Source organism: Stegostoma tigrinum, chromosome 14, assembly GCF_030684315.1.
Source record: "Stegostoma tigrinum isolate sSteTig4 chromosome 14, sSteTig4.hap1, whole genome shotgun sequence".
Lineage (NCBI taxonomy): Eukaryota > Metazoa > Chordata > Chondrichthyes > Orectolobiformes > Stegostomatidae > Stegostoma > Stegostoma tigrinum.
Window position 1 is genome coordinate 48,044,571 of NC_081367.1, and position 24,851 is coordinate 48,069,421.

At 39.5% G+C, this 24,851-nt stretch overlaps 1 protein-coding gene across 2 annotated transcripts in view; it reads left to right on the plus strand.

Annotated features, from left to right (window-relative positions):
* Positions 1-23,301, plus strand: part of rnpepl1 (arginyl aminopeptidase like 1) — a 58,905-nt gene extending 35,604 nt beyond the window's left edge. Inside the window, exons 6-11 of one of the 2 annotated variants that reach the window (XM_059651124.1) lie at positions 6,091-6,204; positions 6,815-6,927; positions 7,435-7,543; positions 11,778-12,002; positions 15,447-15,589; positions 19,787-23,301. In XM_059651124.1, the coding sequence (XP_059507107.1) occupies positions 6,091-6,204; positions 6,815-6,927; positions 7,435-7,543; positions 11,778-12,002; positions 15,447-15,589; positions 19,787-20,023 (941 nt within the window). In that variant the 3' untranslated portion in view covers positions 20,024-23,301. The remainder of the gene's footprint in view (positions 1-6,090; positions 6,205-6,814; positions 6,928-7,434; positions 7,544-11,777; positions 12,003-15,446; positions 15,590-19,786) is intronic. The other variant, XM_059651125.1, reaches the window with a different exon arrangement.
* Positions 23,302-24,851: the final 1,550 nt, after the last annotated feature.

Consider the following 24,851-nt stretch of genomic DNA (forward strand, 5'->3'; position numbering starts at 1 on the left):
AGCCTGCAGCAGGTTCATCCCAGGAGATATCTTCCATGAGGGAAAGGTTACAAAAGCTTACTTTGAGATATGTCTCATGTGCTCCAGTGTCAGTTAGTGTCAAGGATAAGATCAAGTATCGCACACTGTTACCAAAATAAGAACATTTATAAGAACTAATCAGATGAATGGAGAATGGTTTAGAAGTACAAATATTGTAACATATTTTTGGTGGAAAGAGGAAGATGTAGACAGCACTATGTATGCACAAGCCAGAAATGATAGTCAAAAATGTGGTTCATTTATGTTTTCTAGAAGCTATCAACGTTCACACACAGGGTCTTGTGTTCTACAAGCAGATGGTTTTGCAACTGTTCTGACTTGAACAAAAGCAGGGGATACAGTAGTTCCTTGGTGAATTCTCCATGAACATGCCTCGACCAATCAGAGTTGGATGGCTAACCAATCAGCACGCATTTTCGTACAATATAAACTATTGTTTCCTTCACATTTGGAGCTTTTCCTTTTATCCTGATGGAAGCAAGACAAAAAGCTTCAATATGTTTTCTTTTTTCGGCAGTAGTGATATCCTGTCCTGCCAAGTGACTAAGTGAAAAATAGTTTATCACAAGATTGTTATGAATATCTCTTGCAGTCATTGTTTGGTTCTATTCTGGCTGATATGCCAGTTCCCCTTGGAAGCCATTTTCCTACAGGATCTTTTGTGAAGTGGCTGTTTTTGAAGGTACAATTGTATGGTAGGTGGCAGACCATAGTAATTCCTAAGAATCTGGGAAATGGTTGATCTTGATGAGATCCAGGCTCCTGAAACCACCTCTGACACAGACAGCATGGACATGGAATTTTGGTGGAAAGTGGACCTTGTTCTCGCGATCTTCTAGGTGTTTGAATGGCTGTCAACAGCCATAGCTATTCTGCCAGAAACCTTCAGGGGTAGCTTCTTTTCTAGCTTCCATAACATTATTATTGAGTCACCTAGAGTCAGAAACACTTAATTCTCCTTGTAGTAGGGATACTGGTAGCTAGGTGCTAAGCACTTTCAGCTGGTTGTTGATCCTGTTGTCCCTTTCTTTTTCCTCCTTGCTTCAGTAAACTAAAATAAAGTTGTATTCCCAATGTCAATATCTTTAAGATGTCTGTGAGGCAGATTTGAATGGAAACAGCACAAAAGGTGCAAAGTTTAAATGGTAATTCAGTTGTCAGAGATGATGAAACAAGGAAAATTCCAAATTAAGTGAGAAATATGCTTTATATTAACCCTTGAGAAATAGTTAATGGTCAAGTTAAATCAATTCCATCCTTTTTTGTAGGCACCTAACAATGCTCGAACTTATTTTACCTCACTCTGATTGACAACTCAATATCAATATATACTAAATGTCATTCTCTGTTAAAGCCTTAGAAAAAGATGTTTTCTATTTCAGGACAGGTGGTACTGCTGTCAGCGGGCAGTGATGTCAGGAAGTTTTGTGGGCACTAAAACATTGCCCATAGACCCAGGCTTTATCCCAAGAGCTCAAATGAACAGCTGTCCTAGTGGTATTTATTTCTGCTGTTGTTATGGTAAAACAATTTATAGTACCGAGCTGAATGTTGACAATTACATCTAATGCTGAATCATGAGCCTTTGTTAATGCAGTTCATCATGGAAGGCGATTAAAAATGTAGCCTGCTTGAGTAGTGCTTACAACCTTATAGTTCTCACCGAAAGATTGTATACATACAGGAACTCTGTTGTAATCTAAGTTTATCCACTTCACCCACATCTTCCACCCCAACCTCAAGTTCACCTGGACCACCTCTAAAACATCCCTCACCTTCCTTGACCTCTCTGTCTCCATTGCAGGCAACCACCTAGAAACCGATATCCATTTCAAGCCCACCGACTTCCACAGCTACCTAGAATACACCACCTCCCACCCACCTTCGTGCAAAAATTCCCTATTCCCAATTCCTTCGCCTTCGCCTCTGCTACATCTGCTCCCAGGATGAGGCATTCCACTCACGTACATCCCAGATGTCCTTGTTCTTCAAGGACTGCAACATCCCCCCTGCAGTAGTCGAGAACACCCTAGACCGTTTCTCCCCCATTTCCCGCAACTCATCCCTCACACCCCATCCCCGCAATAACCGCCAAAAGAGAATCCCCCTTGTCCTCACATACCGCCCCACCAACCTCCGGATCCAACGCATCATCCTCTGACACTTCCGCCATCTACAATCCGACCCCACCACCAAAGACATTTTTCCATCCCCACCCTTATCTGCTTTCTGTAGAGACCACTCTCTCTGTGACTCCCTTGTCCGCTCCACACTCCCCTCCAACCCCACCACACCTGGCACTTACCCCTGCAACCGCAGGAAGTACTACATTTGTCCCCATACCTCCTCCGTCACCCCCATCCCAGACCCCAAGAAGAATTTCCACATCAAGCAGATGTTCACCTGCACATCTGCTAATGTGGTATACTGCATCCGCTGTACCCGTTGTGGCCTCCTCTACATCAGGGAAACCAAGCGGAGGCTTGCTGAACACTTTGCAGAACACCTACGCTCAGTTCGCAGTAAACCACTGCACCTCCTAGTCACAAACCATTTCAACTCCTTCTTGCATTCCATAGACGACATGTCCATCCTGGGCCTCCTGCAGTGTCACACTGATGCCACCTGAAGGTTGCAGGAACAGCAACTTATGTTCCGCTTGGGAACCCTGCAGCCCAATGGTATCAATGTGGATTTCATAAGCTTCGAAATCGCCCCTCCCCCCCACTACATCCCAAAACCAGCCCATGTTGTCCCTGCCTTCCTAAACTGTTCTTCCTCTCAGCTATCCCCTCCTCCCACCTCAAACCGCACCTCCATTCCCTACCTACTAACCTCATCCCGCCCCCTTGACCTGTCCGTCCTCCCCGGACTGACCTATCCCCTCCTTACCTCCCCACCTAAACTCACCTCTCCTGGCTCCATCCTCGCCTCTTTAAGTTGTCTGTCTCCTCTCCACCTATCTTCTCCTCTATCCATCTTTGATCCACCTCCCCCCCTCTCTCGATTTATTTCAGAACCCTCACCCCATCCCCCTCTCTGATGAAGGGTTTAGGCCCGAAACGTCAGCTTTTGTGCTCCTAAGATGCTGCTTGGCCTGCTGTGTTCATTCAGCTCCACACCTTATTATCTCGGATTCTCCAGCATCTGCAATTCCCATTATCTCTGTTGTAATCTAGAATTTTTTGGGCTGCACTGAGGGTTGAAGCAACAATGATCATTCACATTTTAAAATTCACAACATTTTGCTGCTGAAATAAACACCATTGACTGGCAAATGGACTTTGACAGGCAGAGGCATTGTAATAGAGACTGCCGCAGTTAACGATCACTGACAGATAACTTCCAAACTTTGTTTGAATATTAAACCGGCAGGTTGACTCTGCTTAGTCAAGGCACTGCATTGAGAAATGAACTAACAAATGGACGCCACCAGCATTCCTTCTAATTTTCTTTCAGTGCTGTGCAGGATTCCATGATCTGTGCGTGGCATTGACTTCCAAAGTTGGAAATCGATTCTGCAATCACTGTGGAACCTCAGAGCACGCAGCTGTGCAGCTTAGAGAAAATATTGATTGTTTGTTATTTAATTGAGTTGAAATAGTTGCAGTGTGTGTACTAGTTCTTTCTGTCTGCAAAGAAAAGGGTATTATCAATTAATACAGGTAGTTTCCTTCTTACACAAGTTGAGAATCCTAAATTAGTTGTCAGAGTACTTCCTTTGCACATTCAGGATTATTCAGCAAATGTCTCATCACAGGGTCACATATAATGTTGGATACTATGTTTTGAGTTCTGCAAAACATGGGTGGTTGGATATAGTCAATACCTACCCTGTCATGAACTCCAAAAGGGACTTGCTGTTCAACATGATCTGCCAATCTTTTGGACAAATGTATGACAAACATCACACTAATGCTGAAACTCATATATGTTGAGAGTACCTCTATTTTTTCATAGAATCCCTACAGTGTAGAAACAGGCTCTTTGGCCCAACAAGTCCACACTGAACCCCAGATCGTCCCACCCAGACCCACCTAATCTACGCCTCCCTGAACACTACGGGCAATTTAGCATGGCCAATCCACCCTAACCTGCACATCTTTGGACTGTGGGAGGAATCCGGAGCACCCACAGGAAACCCACGCAGACACGGGGAGAATATGCAAACTCCACACAGTCGTCCGAGGCTGGAATCGAACCTGAGTCCCTGGCGCTGTGAGGCAACAGTGCTAACCATTGTGCCGCTGTGCCGCCCTGATTCTCATATTTGATTTTGAACCAAGAGTTGAAGTTGAGAATTGGACTTTGTATGTTGAACAGCAATTTGTTCAAAAATAATGAGCAAGAATAATGAACAAATCACGGATGTTTGCTGTTGGGAACTGACCTGGAAATATAATGCAGGTCAATTATTGCTGTAAGAACAGTAGATATTTCAGCATCAAGATGTAGTTTTGCTCAGGGACTGGGAGTTGGTTGGATGTTGAATTAATCAATCAAGAGAGAATTGGTGCTGGCTAGCCAACCACAGAGAATGTTGATTAAAAAGAAGGAAAGAGCACAAAGTGAATTGGCTTTGACTGAATTTGGTGGGCAGACGTCAGCTTTTGCTTTGGAAGCTGCCACAGTGGACTGGGTTTTTGGTTTTACTCTCTCTCATTATTCTCTAATTATTGATTTGTTGAAAGGTCTGAGAAAATAACTCCAATCTCTAAGAAAGAAGTTCAAAATTTACAGAGATCTGCAAAAGCTGTTTGCATTGACCGGTGACTTTGAAAATCAAGGAAGCTATGCAGTGTACGTGCTTGTAATATAACCCATTGTCCAAGGGTTTATTGAAGGTCTGGTATTTATTGATGAAGTGGTTATCAAGCTCGTAAATTACAATTTTAACAAACTCTCTATGTCTGTCAGTGTATAAATAAGTGTTTATATTAAAAAAGGATTGAATATGGATCATAGATATTAAATTTTCTCATAGCCCTTATGTTTTGCTCAAGTTACTTTATTAAGAATAAATTGTTAATTTTTAAACTATAAACTTGGTGTTTAGGTCCTGTAGTTGTAAAGTGTGGTTTGGAACAATTGAGCAATTTTGAGAAGATTGAAATGTTTTAATTTCACTTTGTTATGAATACAGTGATAGTGAGGCTTAATTGTTTTGACTGATTATCCCTGTGTACACCATTACATATGTATATACATATACCATGTTATTCATTTGTCTGATGGACAATGTCTTATTCATGGCAAACACCACTCAAGCTGCTACTATGTATTAGCAGCATGAAACAATTAGCTTCGCCTGTTGTTGAGACTTTTGTGTTGTTACTCTCTCGAGTAATCTGAGGATATTTTTCAGGTGCAAATGATCAAAATGATAACTTTGAAAAGCCTCATTTTGGTATCGAGTTTGAGTGGTGAACAAATGGCTTAGGCCCTGTTTACGAAATTGCCGATAAGGCCGGTCTTATAGCTTATGGCACTGTCAGAATTCCGTCATGTACACTACTGCATTCAGTCTGGTAATACCTCTGACAATTGAAGTCCACTTGCCAACCAATAAGTATCTCCTGTCATACAGTATAAATGGTGTATTTTTTGAGAATCATTCAGATGTGAGCAAGATATAAAGCTTCAACAAACTTTCCTTTCTTCAGCAAACCAAGGTTTGGTGCCACCAGGTAACTTCATAAGCATAATTCTGTGTTTTCAGATGTTACATAGTTGTTCCATTGCACTTAAGTACATGCTGTGACAATTCCCTGAAGCTGAATTCATACACTGTTCATAAACAAACTTGTGTTATCAGATGTATTGACATGAGAGCAGGTGCTTTCTTGCAAGCTGGAAGGAAAACTCAAATATGAGCCACCATATAGTGCCTTTGTGCTTCAAGTGGTCAGTTCCACGTTGCAGGGAGTAGGCTTTACCATCCAGTATACCCATTCAAGAAATAATGGAAGGTGTAGAAGTCTCCAAAAGCTCACAGAAAGAAAGAAAAATTTTTTAAGGGAGAAAAATTTGGTTTCCCTTCTTTTTCAGGGGCTGCTTTTACTTGTCTTGAAACCACTTTTCGACTGGAAGCACTGCATCGTCAGCTGAAACTGCTTGGAGATGAGAGTCCAGTCAGCAGACTACAAGTGAAGTTTGAGCCAGGTCTCCATTTTACCTCTGTTTAAATTTCAACAAAGCCAGCTGCTCTATTAAAGCACTAGCTAAATTAAACCAACTCTCTGATTTCAGAATACAGCACTTTTTCATCAGGTGTCACCGGTATTTGGCAGTTTCTATGGGACACGTGTGGCACTTTCAGCCCTGTGATCTACAATAGGTCTAAACTGGCATAGTTGATAAACACACTCAGTAGATGATTTGGATTGGAGTGGTTTATGCATCGATCTTTAATGGATCTCAATCCTCCATTGTTGAGGAAGTAAGACATTCAGTAGAATAATTGCACTGTGATGCTTGTTTTAACTTGTTCTTTCTTTCATTACCTCACTCGTCAAAGATTAGTATTGCAGCTGAGGTAAACCAGTTTGTATTCTGAACCAATCCAGGAAGAAGTTGTAAATCAGTCTGTTTTCCAATAATGTGCATATTGTTTACCAACTGTCACAGTGAAGCAGCATTATTAATCCATTAATCTGCATAAGGAGTCATAAGTATTAATCAGTAAACATTTCTTTTGGTCATTGATCAGGAATAGCTGCAGTATAGGAATATGAAGGAATATGTGTGATATTTATTCTATATTCTTGTGCAGGCGTCAATCCCAGCAGTCTAATGAATCTTTTCACCTATGAGAAAGGATTCTGCTTTGTGTACTATCTTTCACAGCTCTGTGGAGACACAAAGTGCTTCGACTCCTTCCTCAGAGTAAGTTCTGTCAGCAGCTTGCTTTATTTTTCATCTTATTTTTAAACTAACTTTGAAAGACAAACCTGTCATCTCATAGTGACCATCCTGTATTGCTAACAGAAAACACTGTAATTTGTAACACTGTAAAGAGTCTTCTGCATTGCCCTAACAAGTACTCCAACCACTGATTCAGAGAAAAACTGCCCAATGCACAAATGAATTATCAGCCCTTTCTGCTTGAACAATTTTGCAATGTGAAATTATTGAGAAGTGAACCCTCAGATATGTTGAATAATGTCATTGATTCAGCCACATGTTATCCATCCTATAAATGTAATACTGTTCCTGTTAAAACCTCGAGTCCAAGGGCTGTCACCATTAGAAACTGATCACAATCACAGTTACACAGCAGTAAATATAGAGTGGATCCTGTGGTCCACTGTGACTGATTCAGTTCCCATTTTAGATGAAGTATAAATGACTAACATACAAGACACAAGTCACTAATGTTAATTCTTTTCCTAGGCCTATGTAGAAAAGTTCAAGTTTACAAGTGTTGTTGCAGCTGACCTGCTAGAATTTTTCCTCGGCTTTTTTCCTGATCTCAGGGAGAAATGTGTGGACAACAAAGAAGGTTGGTGAAATATTTGAAGACGATCTTTATAAGTACAATTTGAGGTTTTTTCCATCGCAGACATTTGCCCACTACATCTGACTGTTATACAAGGAATGCCTACTGTACGACAAAATGTTGAGGGAGCACATTTTTCTTTTCCTTGTTTTGTTTAAACTTGTTTCCAGTTATTTCTGATGCTGATTATGGATTGCCTGTCAATAGAAGTATATACTGGATTATTCTTTTGTTACAAGGTAAATGTGTTCGTCGTTCTCTTTTAGACAGTAGACCAGTAACCCACTGGTTTCCAGTTGTTCACTTGTCATCATGTAATTCCTTCCAGTGTCTCTCTCCACCACCTGTGGCATTTGCCCTATTTGTTTTAATTCACAGGAAAATTACAGGCAGGCAATACACAAAAATAAAACCTTACTTTCCTGTGTTTATTTCTTTATGTTTATTTCCTGTTAGTGACTTCTACAGCTGAGACTAATTTCTGAGACTTGTGGTGACTTCAGAACACTTTGAGTTAAATAAAGAACTGAATATTATACCACTCCGATATAGCTCATTTTTGCATCTTTAAAACTGCGTCAATGCATTGGCAACATTCCATGCTTTAGATCTGATCTTTCAGTTGAGGGGTTAGATAAGCAGTTTGTGGTTTGCCCCATGTGGCTATCAACTTTTGTAGACAGGCAACCTTTGAATTTTACTTTAAGTGTATTTCCTTTAACTTAAGAAAACGAGTCTGTTGTCTTAGAGAGCCTGCAGACTACTTTGTCCTGGAAGATAAGAGCAAAAATGTTCACTTGCAAATTATTTTTTGTTGCTTGTTCTAAATAAAAACCATTTTCAGTGATAATGTTCCACAACTTTCTTATGCAGGTTTTCCTGTTTTTTGGAATGTATTATTTGAAGAGAATGTACTATTGAAGAGACCAGTGCGCCTGGTCTGAGTTTCTGTCACTATTTTAACAACTTGTGTTACTGATTAAGCAGGTCTGCTTAAAGGCAGTCGTGTCCATTTTTTTGATTGGTGACATTTAGTTTATCGATGTGAAATTGATAATTAAATACTTGAAAAAATCTGACAATTAGGTTGAATTCCATTAGCTAGAATCTCTCCTCAATTTTTATTCTGACTAGTTTTGTGTGATTGTGATGAATTCAAGAAACTTTGAGACACACAATATTGCATGTAATTAAAGCCAAAATGACATTACACACACGTTTTGTGCATCAGGTTTGCAATCTTAGTTATTTACAAGTGAGGGTTTCGTTAATCGAGTTGCTGGATGGCTGGTGAGTGATGCAGAGTAATATCAACAGCATGGATTCAATTTCTGCATCAGCTGAGGTTACTATAAAGAGTCTCCTCCTTAACACTTCCCCTTGCCTGAGGCACGGTGGCACTCGGGTTAAACTACCACAGGTTGTCCTTCGCTGACTGTAATGAGAGAGTAGCCTTGTGGTATGGTAGGATGATGGCAACTTTCCATTTAATTACCTGTATCAGCTGAATGTCCAGAGTTAATTGATCTGGAGAAGAAGTAGTGTCTAAGTAATGCGTTAAGAAGGTTGTCAAATTGTCAGGCTATTTTTTTGTACTTTCATTTTCTTGTTGTCACTTAAGTTTCCAAAAACCTTTTGAGGCAATTATCAAGTTGCTGTCATTACTTACCAACAGTTATAACTGTGCAACAATGAGTCTTCCTGTAGGAATTATTTAGACTAGAATGAGTGACCCAAGAGGATTGCCAATTGGTCAGAGCACTCCAAAGATGCTCAGTAACTACTCTGAAAAATACCTCACCTCCACCCCACGCAGAACGTATGAACAAAGTTGAAGAGACTTCAATATCAGAAATGTTCAAAGAAACCATGCTGAACAAGGGATCTCTTAATGGACTAATACTGCATTCACCATCCAGGAATCTCTTCACAAGAATGGTACTTCCATTGAATGTCAAAGTTGAAGTTTTATACTTCAAGCTCATTTCAGGCTGTGGCTGATGACATCAAGAGCTGAAGTTAGCCCATTGTCCCGAGTCATGTTAAGCAGAAGACTAGTGCATTGTTTCCTGAAGGAAGCAATTTCATCCCTTATCCATGGTAAACCAGTAGCTTGAAAGATCTATGAAAATAGTTTGAGAAGGCAGCTCACCCACATTCTGAAGATCAGGTAGAGATGAATACTAGTCTGCCCAATGACGCATACACCCCATGAATTTTATTCAGATCTTTGTGGAATAATTCCCAAAGATGAAGGAGATTACAGGTTTGGTACATGTAATTCTAAATGTCTCATTGATGAATGCTATTATTGAGATGGAGGTACAAACAATCTACTCTCAAGTAGGATAGTCTATACAAATGTGCTGTGGTGTTCTCTCATCGAAAAGAGTATTAAGTATTTAATGGGTGAAGATTGTAAAATCAAAACAACCCCAGTTCACCGATCATTGGAAATGCGTTGACAGTCTCTAAGAAGCCCATTAGACTTGTGTGTAGAAGCAGGAATTTATTGCACTAAGATTAGGCCGCAGCTTGTCATGAAGTTAAGTCATGGAGAAAGGACATTTTCCAGTTGACCTCATTGTCCACTAGAATTTCTGTATCAGGAGATTGCTGGGCTCACAATACAGGCAAATTCTAGAAAGTCTAAACATCAACTGGGAGAAAAGTCTCCTCAGTAAGTAGAATAGAGAGAATCAGTGAGGAGCTGTTCCTCCGATCACAGCCTGTATCTCTGTTGCCATTTGGCCCTTAAGTTCACTATCAGCAGGAAATGCAAGGGAGCAAAGATTTGTGAATGGAGATACAGAAAGCAACGTAAAGAAGGAAGGTGAGTAAGTGACCTGCCAGGGAATCCTTTTTGCAGGGTGGGGAAGAGGTATCCATGGTTTGCCAAGGCTGAGTGTGATAAGAGCGGTCAGAGTGCAGAGTTGTGAAGGCCAGTTGGAGGTGTGGAGACCCAGGGTTCCAGGGCCAAACTGTGCCACAGCCAGGCATTTGTTTGGAGGGGATTGTTGTTGGTACCTGAGGCTGGTAACTATCTTCAGGAGTTGTGTTTGCCATAGACAAGAGGAAGAAAGAGACTGCAGTGGAGATGCGGAAGAAGAGACAAACTGTAAAGGAAGTTAGGGAAACTGGATGAGAGTGAGTGCAAGACAGTTTGGTGGAGAGGTTGGATGGTAGAAAGGAAGACGGCTACAAGTTGTTAGGAGAAAGCTAAAAGAGACTTCAAGAGGGTGAGGGGAAAAGTGGAAATTGTGAGGGAAGCTAAGTGGAAGGCAAAGGAGGCTACAAAAGAGGGGTAGCAGTTCTCAGTGGTCAACAAAGAAATATTCAGCTTACTAGAAGCCAAATTAAGTTGAAATCACTTAGATAATGTATTCCTTGCAAATGGACATGAAACATCTTGCTTAATGCTATATTTGTTCAAGAGCTGTTATATGGAGAAAAACGTAATGGATGCTTTGATTGTAATGAACACCATCAGCTGCTAAATTTAATTTGAAATTGCTCTGACCAGCAGTAAACTGCGCTGTTTAAAATCTTCTAACTTTGTGCCTATACAATTGAAACACATTAGCTATGACCTCACCACTCTGTGAAGGATATGTTTAGGTTAATGGGTTTTTTGTTTGTAGAAGTGTGTGCCACTTATGTTGGAGGAAAAAGAAATGTTTTGCTATCTTGTCCTAGTTGACCTATGCTAATATTAATACTGTGATGCCTAGAAATTAATGTTTGCCTTGTACATTGAGCTTTTAAGTTTTTAATAGAAGATTGCTCATTACTGAGGACATTGACGATTACTCAATTTTGCTTCTGTACAAGTTTACCTATTGCACGTGTCAACATGAAAACATATTGTTATCAAGTGAGTGCATCACCTAATAAGTGAATTAGTGAGAAGGAAAGAAAAGAGCTCCTGAAAACCAGGAAGTAAAATTAAAGATGAGAAAATAGCCATCTAGAAAATCTTAAGGCGAGTCCTCAACAAAAGTCCATTGTCGATAGAAAGTGGAAAATGTTCAATTTAATATTTAACATTACCTCAAGCATTTGTGCATCAGAACACATAAATAAGATCAACTCTGCACTTCACTTAAATCAGTTCTTACTTTCTCATACAATGATTTTTTGTTTTCCTTGACCGTTTTAGAAAATAGTTTGCTTGTTTGATCTAAGAAATTGTTTTATCAAAGCCCAATTTCATCTGGAGATTTTTCTTTGTTTTTAGGGTTAGAATTTGAGCGCTGGCTGAATGCATCGGGACCACCATTGTTGGAGCCAGATTTGTCTCAGGGATCTAGTTTGATTAAACCAGTGGAATCTCTGTACCAGCTCTGGAGTTCAGAAACTCTTGATGGAAACCGTATTACTGACGTTGATATTTCTAAATGGAAAACATTCCAAATAGTTCACCTGTTGGACAAACTTCTAGACAGATCTCCACTGCCTCATGGTAGGATAACGTACTTGTTCAACTGTTTTCTTAGAGTTCATGCTAACATATCAATATGCATATATAAATAAATGCTTTGATTTGAAGTTTGTTCATTGTGCTCTGAAAGAAAGTCATGCTTCTGTGAATACTTCAGTGGTCACTCCTCTCTAGAAATACACTTGGAAGGTTTATCAATGTGGAAAGCCTTTTACTACTTCAAAACTTTTAGAACTTGATCACTTTTGTGGGAAGCTGAATGTAAGCATCATCTTAGCTGTGAAATACAACTCAAAAAGTGAATCTCATCTGGTTATTTTAAGTTCATAGGACTTGTATACAAACATATGAAATAGGAGCAGAAGAAAGTCATTTAGCCCCTTGAGCCTACTCCTCCAACCAGGAGTATTATGGCTGAACTTTTTTGTGTTTTGAATTCCACATTTCATCTACCCCACCACTGATAACACTTGATCCCTATGCCTACCAAGAAAGTGTCTACTTTTGCCTTAAAAATATTTAATGACACCACCCTTTCTCCACCACCTGTTGAGGCAGAGAGTTCTAAAGTCACACAGACCTCTCAGAAGTTGAAGGGTCTAAATTAAAAGTAGAGGGATTGTTTCCCATTCCATTGCAGGCTGCTCATTCTTCAGAGCTGAAAGCAGAGCTACTCATTCCCAGATTTCTGTGACATCTGCCAGGTTTGCTTTGTGGTGACTTTGATCTCATCATATTTCACACTAAGCATGTTATTAATGTAGTGTTTTTCCATGTTTCTGAAACTGAACAGTAAACATTTCTGCTTTCCCCCTTCATAAATCATTCATGGGTTACAACAACACAACTTCTAACTTGATGTTGCATTGTTCAGAGAATAATTAATAGAGAAATGAATACTGAGGCTACCTTCTGTGTAACCTGCATGATTATAAACAGAATCACTACAGTCAAGTAGTATGCTTATTACTGTAAAGAATGGGTTAATTAAACTCAGTGATAATGGGAATTAAACTGTTTAATTTCGACTTTATTTGAGTAGACATGCGCAGGATGGACCAAATGGTGGTCTCCTTTGGTGGTATAAACCTTTTATTAATCATAAGGAAGACTTATTTTCTTTAAGATGAATGTGTGTTTCAGCATTCTGATTAGGCAGGGAAAAGTTGCATGAGGCAGTGATAATGTTTAGCTGATCAAAGGGGTAGATAACTAAGCTTAATTTGACAATGAAGGCAGTGCCCAGCCTTGTACAGCTTTCAGTTTTGCAGGGAAATATGAGTGAGTGATATCTTGTGGCAACTGAATGTTCTGTGGAATATAATCTGCAAAGACATAATTTTGCTATCAATTTGAGAAGTTATAATTTTGATTTATTCTTGAAACGTAACATTTTAACTATAGAGCATGAGAAAAATATTTTTGGTATATTAACTATTCCAAAGAGACACATGCAAAAGGAATGTTGTCAAGTGAATACATTGGCTTTTTAGAGCTTTTCTTCATTAAGCTCGCCAGTTCTCTTGTTTAGTGATTTAACAGTTCAGTTGTGGTAAACCTGTAGCAGTTTGGCATGTTGCACTTTGTTTACTGCAGCTGTTGATAAGGGACATGGGAAAGGATTTATGTGACGCTTTAAGTATCTGAGTTGTCACATATATATTCTGAAAGAGATCATAATATTGGGAGTCAGGAGAGGTTTCTCAAAATTTTACACATTTAGCCATCCAACTCTAGAGAACGCAGAACTGCACATAATTTGAATTTCCCAGCAAATTCACAAGGTTTTCTATAAGTGTTGCTATTACCGGCAGTAAATGGGGATAAAGGGCTCATATTCAGGTTGGCATCCTGTAATGAATGGGTTACAACGGGATTGGTGCTTGGACCATAGATGTTTACAGTATAAATACTTGGCGGAAGGAAGCAAATGTACTGTGGCTAAATTTGCAGATGGCACAAAATTGGTGGAAGGCAAGTTTCGAGAGGGATGCAAACAGTTTACAGAGGGATATTAATAAGTGGGCAAAAGTTGGCAAATGGGTATGATATGGGAAAATGTGAAGTTGTTCATTTTGGAAGGGAGAACAAAGGAACAAAAAAAAGGAAAAAGTGCAGAAATCTGCAGCACAAAGGGACTTGAGGGTATTTGTGCACAAAACACAGAAAGCTAGCGCACTGGTGTAGCAGGTCATCAGGAAAGCCAAGGGAATGTTGGCCCTTACTTCAAGGGGCTTGAAGTATGAGAGTCGGGAAGTCTTACTTCAACTGTACAAGGTGTTGATGAGACCACATCTGGAGTTCGGTGAGCAATTTTGGTCCCATTATCTAAGGAAAGATGTTATTTCATTGGAGTTCAGAGAAGGTTTAACTCGATGATACATTGTATGAAGGGATAGCTTAGGAGCAATAGCTAAACAGGTTAAGACTGTACTCACTGGAGTTTAGAAGAATGAGATGTGATCTGGCTGAAATATATAGGATTCTTAAGGGCTTGACAAGGACAAGGCCAAGGGCAGGAGATACATGGGAACGCCAGCACCTGCAAGTTCCCTTCCAAGTTGCTCACCACCCTGACTCGAAATCTGCTGCTGGTCCTTAACTGTTGCTAGGTCGAACTCCTGGAATTTCCTCCCTTAAGAGCATTGAGCGTTAGCCTTCATCATGTGCACTGCAGCAGTTTAAGAAGGCAGCTCACCGCCACCTTCTCACAGGCAACACAGGATGGCCAGCCAGCAATGCCCATGTCATGTGATTGAATATAGAAAGCTCATATGGTTAGTCCTAAATGGTGGGGAAAATCAACAATACTAATACATTTAATGTCAAAGGGACATGGTTAGATTCTGCCCTGTTGAAGATAGTCATTGCCTGACTCTTGTATCGTGATTGTTTCCTGCCATTAATCAGTGCAAATGTGAACACTCAGGCTTTGCAGAATGCAGGCACGGATTGCACAAGTATCTGAGAATAGCACTGAATTCTCTGCAATTATCAGTAAAAATCCTTACTTACAATCTCAATGGAGGGAAGGCATCGATGAAGCAAGCGAAAGCAATACCTTAGCAACGCCAGTTATGATGTCCTGGGGCTGGGGTGATTAGGTTCCAACGATAAAATTACCTTCCTTTGTGCTAAGAATGACTCCATCCAGCAAAGAGTTTTTCCTGATCCCCATTGACTTTCCTTTTTGTTAAGTGATTCTTGACACAAGATTTGGTCAAATGCTGCCTATGTCACATTCATTAATATTCATTTCACCTGTGGAATTCAGCTCTTTTTTTCCATTTGTGGACCAAGGCTGTGATGAGGTCTAGATCTGAGGACTGTACTAATAGAACTACAACATAAACTGTTTCGTTTGCTCATCTCTGAAAGTTTATTTGCTCTGTTAATATTGCTATCAACATAGATAATTTAGATGAGTTGAAATGCCGAAACATCTTTCTATTTTTGCCTTGTCAGAGGCCATGATGAAGCTCTCAAAGAGTTACTCTGCGCTGCTCGACTCAATGAATGCTGAAATTAGAATTCGTTGGTTACAGATTGTAGTCAGAAACAACTATTTACCAGATTTCTACAAAGTGCGACGATTCCTGGAAAATCATGTAAGATACTTACAATACTGTACATTAAAGATTGACCAATAAAACTTTGCGAAACAGGTATCTCGTAATTAAACATTTGAGGTGCTTATTTTGCAGAACAAGCATTGGCAACAAGGTAGCTATTTTAAAGAGAGGCAAAAGTAGATATTGGGCCGCTCCAAATTGATGCTGGACGGGTAGTGATGGGAGATAAGGAAATAGCTGAAGAACTTAATAAGTACTTTGCATCAGTCTTCACAGTGGAAGACATGAGTAGTATGCCAACAATTAGAGAGAGCCAGGGGGCAGAGTTGAGTATGGTAGGCATTACAAAAGAGACAGTGCTAGAAAAGCTGAAAGATCTAAAAATGGATAAATCTCCTGGCCCCAATGGGCTACGTCCTAGAGTTCTGAGGGACGTGGCTGAGGAAATAGCGGAGGCTTTGGTTGTGATCTTTCAAAAGTCACAGGAGCCAGGGAAAGTCCCAGATGATTGGAAAATTGCTGTTGTAACTCTCCTGTTTAAAAAAGGATCAAGGCAAAAGATGGAAAATTATAGGCCGATTAGCCTAACCTCGATTGTTGGTAAAATTTTAGAGTCCATTGTCAAGGATGAGATTTCTAAATTCCTGGAAGTACGGGGTCAGATTAGAACAAGTCAGCATGGATTTAGTAAGGGGAGATCGTGCCTGACAAACCTGTCAGAATTCTTTGAAGAGGTAACAAGTATGTTAGACCAGGGAAACCCAGTAGATGTTATCTATCTAGACTTCCAAAAGGCCTTTGATATGGTGCCTCACTGGAGGCTGCTGAGCAAGGTGAGGGCCCATGGTGTTTAACGAGTGGTGTCCCACAGGGTTCAGTGTTGGGGCCGCAGCTGTTCACCTTATACATTAATGATTTGGATGAAGGGACTGGGGGCATTCTGGCGAAGTTTGCCGATGATACAAAGATAGGTGGACAGGCAGGTAATACTGAAGAGGTGGGGAAGCTGCAGAAAGATTTAGACAGTTTGGGAGAGTGGTCCAGGAAATGGCTGATGAAATTCAATGTGAGGTTTTGCACTTTGGAAAAAAGAATACAGGCATGGCCTATTTTCTAAATGGTGAGAAAATTCGCAAAGCAGAAGTACAAAGGGATCTGGGAGTGTTGGTCCAGGATTCTCTAAAGGTTAACTTGTAGGTAGAGTCCATAATTAAGAAAGCGAATGTAATGTTGTCGTTTATCTCAAGAGGGTTGGAATATAAAAGCAGCGATGTGCTTCTGAGGCTTTATAAAGCTCTAGTTAGGCCCCATTTAGAATACTGTGTCCAATTTTGGGCCCCAAACCTCAGGAAGGACATACTAGCCCTGGAGCGTGTCCAGCGGAGATTCACACGGCTGATCCCTGGAATGGTAGGTTTAATGTATGATGAACGGCGAGGGATCCTGGGATTGTACTCATTAGAGTTTAGTCAGTTGAGGGGAGATCTAATAGAAACTTACAAGATAATGTATGGTTTAGAAGGGGTGGACGCTAGGAAGTTGTTTCCATTAGGCGGGGAGACTAGGACCCGTGGGCACAGGCTTAAAATTAGAGGGGGTAAATTTAAAACTGAAATGAGATGACATTTCTTCAGCCAGAGAGTGGTGGGCTTGTGGAATTCATTGCCACGGAGTGCAGTGGAGGCCGGGATGTTGGATGCCTTCAAGGCAGAGATCGACAAATTCTTGATCTCACAAGGAATCAAGGGCTACAGGGAGAGTGCAGGGAGGTGGAGTTGAAATGTCCATCAGCCATGATTTAAATGGCGGAGTGGACTTGATGGGCTGAATGGCCTTACTTCCACTCCCATGTCTTATGGTCTTGTGGTCTTAAAGGTTCTAATTGAGGTAAGTGCAAATGATCTAGTTCCCATGCAGAAACGTAGCTCTAGGGTGACCAAGGCAAGGACATTTGACGTTGAGAAAGGACAGCCAAAAATGAAAAGGAGATACCAGTTATACCTTGAAATAGTAAGAACTACCGATGCTGGAGAAATTGTGAAGAAAAGTCCCGACCCAAAACATCAACTTGCCTGCTCCTCTGATGCTGCCTGGCCTGCTGTGTTCCTCTAGCTCCACACTGTGTTACTAGTTAGACCTTAGCTTGAATATGGTGTATAGTTCTGGCCACCCACTATTTATGAAGGATATGAGAGCGAAGAAGAGCTTTAGACCATAAGCCATGACAACAGAAGTAGGCCCATTAAGTCTGCTCTGCCATTCAATGAGATCATAACTGATCTGACAATCCTCAGCTCCACTTTACTGCTTTATTTCCATAATTCTTCATTCCTTTTTTCATTAGAAATTTATCTGTTTCATCCTTGAATATACCAAGCCTTGACAGCCCTCTGCAGTAAAGAATTTTACAGATTTACTATACTTTGTGAGAAAAAGATTCTCATCTGTATCTTGAATGGGTGACATTTTACTCTGAGATTATGTCCTCTGATCCTAGACTGCTCTACAGGAGAAATAACCTCTCCTCGTCAAGAATCATAGAATTCCCACAGTGCAGAAAGAGACCATTTGGCCCATCAAGCCAACACCAACCCTCCAAACAGCATCCCACAGAGACCCAGCCCCTGGCCCTATCCCCATAATCTCACATTATTCAGTGCTCCCACATTTCACTGCACACAATGGACAATTTAGCGTGGCCAATCCTCCTAACCTGCACGCCTTTGGACTGAGAGGAAACTGGAGCATCCAGCCAAAACTGACACAAACATCAGAAGAACATGTAAACTCCACACACAGTTATCCAAGGCTCAAATTGAACCTGGGTCCTGACGCTGTGAGGCAGCATTGCTAACCACTGAGTCACTGTGTTGCCGCATCTACCCTGTCAAACTAGGAATCCTTCAATTATAACTCCTCTCAGTCTTCTAAACTCCAGTAAGTACAAGTCTTACCTATCCAACTCTCCTCATTAGAAAATTTGTCCATACCTGGGGTCATTCTGTCAGTATATCTTTCCTTAGATCAAGGGCCCAAAACTGTTCACAGTATTCCAGTAATCTGACTATTGCCTTGTACAAACAGAACATGCCCTTCTTGCACCTCTACTGTATGCCACTATTCGTAAAATATAGGACACTGTATGCTTCCTTAACTGTTTGATCTACTTTGGCAAGTCTGCCCTGATTTTATACTCCAACCTCTTTCAATTTTAGGTTAGTATTCCATTTGCCTTGCCTATTACGTGCTGAACTTGGATGCTAGCTTTTTGTGATGCATGCCTGAGGACTCCTAAATCCCTCTGTGCTGCAGCTTTCTGCAGTCTTGCCCCATCTAAACAATATTTAGACCTTTCAATTTTTCTGCCAATGTGTATAACCTCACATTTTCCCACATAGTATTCCATCTGCCGAATTTTTGCTCCCTCACCAACCTGTCTATATACCTCTGTCGACTCCAAGAGTCATCCTCAATACTTTCCTCCCCACCTGTTTTGTCATCTGCAATAGTACGTTCACTTCCTTCATTCAGATCATTAATATATATTGTAAATAATTCCTGATCTAACACTGATCCTTGTGGCATTCCACTAGTTACAGGTTGCAATCCCAAAAATGTCCTCTTAATCCACTGACTCTTTTTTATTAGTTGGCCAGTTTTCTATCCGCACTAATACACGACTGCAAATATCTTGGATTTTTACCTTATTATGTCCCAGTAATTTAACAAGTGTTTTTTTATGAGACAGTAGATCCAGGAATGAGGGACTTCTGTTATGTAAATAGACTGGAGATGTCATTTCACTTGTAAGAAAAGTGGTTGGCTCTGAACTGCCCTCTGGGCAATTAGGGACAGGCAATAAATGCTGTCTAGCCAACGATGATCTCATTCCATTAATGAATAAAAAAAAGCAAAGACAAAGAAAAGATTTGATATTAAAAGGCATGAGACCAGGTACAGTAGATAGGAAAAAACTGTTCCCCCTCATTAAAGGATTGAGAATGAGATGACATGGATATGATGTAATTTGCAAAATAAGCAATTATGATGTGAGAAATAAACTTGTTTCACCCGATGACTGGTTAGGACCTAGTGTATTTAAATTAACTCTGGGAGTTGCTTATGTACTCTGAGAGAAGCACTTTTATAAATGTGTCCTATTTATTGTTGTTATCTTGTATTTGTTTTGACAGCCAAGAAGTCCTGTAATTTCTCAAATTGCTTCTCTTCCAGACCTCACGAATGTACACTGGTCCTTTGTATGAGGATCTGTGTGCTGGAACCATGAAGGCCATTGCCATGGAGACCTTTTACCTGACTCAGAACAGACTGCATGTGAACTTGAGGAGAGCAATCCAACAGATTTTTGCACATAGTGCTAACCCTGCTGCTGTTATGACACTTCTAGAAGATAAACCATCCGATGCATCAAACCCCATCTCACTCAGGGATGTCAATGTCTCAGCATAGCTGATCAACCCATGCCATTATTGGATGCATTCAAGAAAATAACTAACGTGACAACCTAACAGCTACAGAAACTGAAAATGTTTCCAGCTATGACTTTTTAATTTAAACAAAATTCCAGGATTTGCGCTGGTTACCTTAAGGACCTCTTCCACGGAATGGAGGAGCCTAAATCAGCATTCCAAAACTGTTTTTTACAAGACAGTATTTCATTCAACCATTTGGCATGTAGTTCTAATAGTAATTTTGTCACTCTTGAGTGTTTGACATACATTCAGGACATGTAACTTCACAAATCATAGATTGAGGATGATTCATTGTTAATCCAGGCACTCGAAATCTTCAGTGAGCAGAACAGCTCGAAAGAACAGACAGCATCTCAACTTCAACAAGTTAGCTACTACAGTGTAGAACCTATTGCTGCTGAAGAGGCAATTAACAAGTGATCTGCCAGTGAATGGTTGGTGCTAGTGAAATAATTAGTTTAGTATTGGTTGCTTCTCGTTAGTTAGTTACAGATTAGAAGTTACATATGATGTATTGCTAATAGAACAGGAATCATTGAGACAGCATAAAGCAAATGAATTCTGATTTTGCCAAAACAGAAAGATTCGTAAGTAAAATCGCTCATTTCCAATAAGTTTGGTCCATATTGCTCAGTCCACATGTTCCATTTTCAATATAAATTTGATTAGTAACAGCAAGCATTGTTCAGCAGTAATGTATTATTCAATGCAAGATCTTTCGGTGCATTAATTGATGCATTATGCATCTTGTTTTTACCTCCGAAGGGAGATTTCACTTGTAGCAAGTTGAGAACCAACTTAATTCATATACATATTTCCGGCAGACTAGAATCTACACTGGGATGCATACAGAAGCATAGAGATGTAAAGGTAATGATTTAAATGTTCTGCATTTGGGCTGTTTCAAAGTAATTTCAATTGGATCCTTTGCATTTGGTCCAAAATTATTTAAGATTGGTTTATTTTGCCTTTACATTATACTATGAATTGAAATGTGTCTCTTCGCTTATTGTTTTCTGATATTTGACTTCATATTTTTGCAGAATTTTTTGGAAAGAATTATTGGAATGAATATTTTCGAGAAAGTGAATGAACGCTAGAATTCTTAGAGTTCATTTACTTGCAATCCTTTGAAATAGTGGAATTAGGCACTTGAATATTTTACCCAAATTTGTCAACTGTTTTATTACAGTAAATAAAAAACATATCGTCAGAACGATTAGGTTAAAAGAAAGAACATTTGCTCCAAAGTTCTAATGAGACATTTTCTTTTAATCCATAGAGCAATCCTTCATCTTACACTGCAGTTTGTACAGTAGAGTCTAAAGTATTCCATCTCTAAGTACAATTGTATTTCACTTCCATCATAGCTGTGTTTCATTTATTAAAACATTTGGCAAACCTAGTGGGTTGATAGGCATATCTGTGTGTGTTATGGAATGATGCTGTGGCATTTGGGATGGGATGCATTGAAGTTCAACATTAGCTGTTGTTCCACAGTCTTGATGTGGAGATGCCAGTGTTGGACTAGGATGGACAAGGTCAAAAATCGCACGATATCAGGTTATAGTCCAACAATCTTTTGGACACCTGAAGAAGGAGCGAGACTCCAAAAGCTTGTGTCATCAAATAAATCTATTGGACTATAACCTGGTGTTGTGTGATTTTTGACCCAGTTCCACAGTCTGGTAGTTGGGTGCCTGGTTGTGGTTCAGAGAGAAGATAGAATATTGTGCAGTTCATTATGATTGGCGCTGTACTAATGTGGTGGTTTTGACTGTTGCCGATTTCTGTTTGTTTCGATGCCGGATTATCTAGGACACCTCTGTTATTCAACTTGATGAATAGCATGCGCTCCCATAGCTGCAAGTGTTGGATTTAGTAAATATGCTATTGAGGACGACCCAGGAGATAAAGACAACACTGAAAGAATTGTAGCCACTGCGTCCACACTGGAACCACCTCAACAAAGTCCATTTATTCTGATTAAATTTTTGTACCTTTTCCCTTTTTGTATTTCTTAAAGTATGTTCAAAAAAGACATAAATTTGTACAGGGGCCAAAAACTGTGTTATGAATTTGCACAAGAACTTGTATGCAACTGTTCAACTGGCCATACTTTTCTGAGGTAGTGCAGCCAGTGGTGCCTTTTCCATCAGTATTCTACTGATTTCTAATCCATAAGCTTCAGTTTCCTTTTACAGAAGCCTCATTATACCATGTTCAGTAAATGAAATAAAACACTTGCTCAGAAAATGGATTGTTAATTGTTTACAAAAAAAAATTCTGTAAGTCAGAACGATTTTGTTATGTCCAAATAGTACATTTGTCTTAGCAACCCAAACTGATTTAGCTTTGTCTTTTTATGAAACATAATATTTTGCATAGTGGCATGTTATTGTTAAGATGAAAGTTATATTTTCCCAAGACTGAAAAAGCTATTTATCCATGATCTTATGTGGATGCCGTAGTTTTCAGGTTTATAATTTTCATAATGTTAACTGATAACTAATGAAGATTAAAATAAAAAACAAACCCAATTCTGAACAAATACACCAAGAACATTTTAACATGTCTTTATCTTCTTGGATGTTAACTGACCTGTTGTATATTTCCAACGTTTTCTGTTTTTATTTTCAGATTTCCAGCTTTGAATTTTGTCTTTCATTTGTACGCAAAAAACTTTCTTTTTATTACCCAACTAAAATCATACCAGAATTTATACTTGCAAATTCATCAAACTGAACTGTATGTATCTATTTTAAGAGGAAAAGGCTAATGGAAACATTTTATTTTATCAAAGTATTTTGCAAGTACCGATAATGTGAAAATGTGAATGTAAACAAAAATAAACAAGGAAGCCATGATTTAGTGGTTGACTTGGATAATGCTATTGTTTCAATAACATAAGGACAGGTTTGTTATATCTCCAGTACCATTTGGAACATAACTGGAATTGTATGTATGTGCAGGGGACGTAGAGTAGACTGTAAAGTGATCTTTCAGATAAGAAAGAACAGTGCAGACTTCTGAATTGATATGTTGTGAGGCGGTAGAAAAGCCTACAACTAAAACTGAACACTTGAAAAATAATTTCTAGAGAAAATCTGAGTATATCGGGATTGAGTGCATGATTGTAGTTTCAAACATTTCAGTTGGTTATCACTGGAACTTTGTGTTTGAAAATGAAAAATTATTTCAGAATGAATAAACCATTATGCAATGGACAATAAATCTTGGTAATGGAGACCATAAACATATTTTGTATACATGCATGTGTAAGTTCATATATAGGCAATTTAAAATAATTGATTTTTAATTTTTTTTATTTCCCACTTTGGATGATGTGGATTGTTTGATACTTGAGAGATAAAAACTCTTTGCTTTATTTCTTATGCTGCACATGCTTTATATTAGACCCATTGTGATCATGTAGAAAGGATTAATCTTATTCCCATTGATGTTTATAAACCTGAAGTTATGCAATCTATCAGAAACATAGTGCAGGACACCGTGAGCTATCATTACAGAGAAAGATCCTAAAGTACTCTTTACAATTTGTCAATATCAGCTTGGAAAGCTTGGGTATCACTTACAGTTGGTTGAACTATTACTTATGTAGGATTTGGTCTGTTCTAGTATTTTCAAATTTTACATGCCATGTTGTGCAGTTTCTTTAGTCTGAAGACAGAACATCAACAGTAAATTTTTTGGGAATGGGTATGTAACTTAAGTTCAACAATGTGTACTCATTCTCCAATTCTCAGTGTGTTCTTTAAATTCAATAGATCCTATACTAACAGTGCTCTAAGGGTGATTTATATGTCTCCAACCTATTTCACGTGGAGAGGGCACTTTGCATTTATGACTCGCTGTTCATTTTATCTTGAGAATTGTGAACCAAAAAAAGGGCACAGATGCTTGCTAACCTTCCAGAATAGCATTCAAATGAAAATTATCCAGCTATTCTTTTTCAGAAAAAGGTTTGGTGCCAGAACAAAATGTTAAAAGCTGTGTGTAGTTTTGTCATCATTTTATCTTGTGTAAATAATTCTGATGATTCATTTGGGCATAGTTTATGCCATGTGACAAGTCAATGTGTACTTTTAGATTGAAATAGAAAATATTTGAAGAATGAGCATAATTCTGGTACATGTTCTTTAATTTGCGTAAATGCAGTGTAATTCAAGTCATATCTACACCATATTGGGATATCAGTTAGGTATTTTGGAATCTGTGGGTCAAGGTAGATTGACACTTTTTGATCAATATAGCAAAGGTATTGTGGAGGCAAAAGGATGTAGAGTCGTATAACATTTCAAGTGCTCATCCACCTGCTTTGTAAAGGTTGTGAGATTTCCCACCTCAGTGCATTCCAGATTCCCATCACCCTTTGAGTTGAAAAGGCTTCCTCAAACCCCCTCTAAGTTCCTGCCCTTCACCGAAAATGATGCCTCTCATTATCATCATTGATCATTTGCAGTCCCTCGCAGACAAGGATAATTCTGTTCCATCTCAGGGTGAGTGGCTGTACAGTCTGATGGAGTTTCTGCAGGCTCAGCCACATTTGGGGCAAAAGATGGTCATTGGAGGAGGTGGTTGAGGCATTGGTGTGGCAGCGTGCTCCTTACGCTGCTTTCAGCTAGCTTCTGCATTTTTTTCCCCTGATTGTTGACGCTTCAACAGGGGGGAAGCTTCATATCCACCCTGTCCATCCCCTCGTAATCTTATACACCTCACTCAGGATAACTGTGGATTGTTAATAATGTATTTACATAATTTATTTAGTTGAATAGATTGTGATC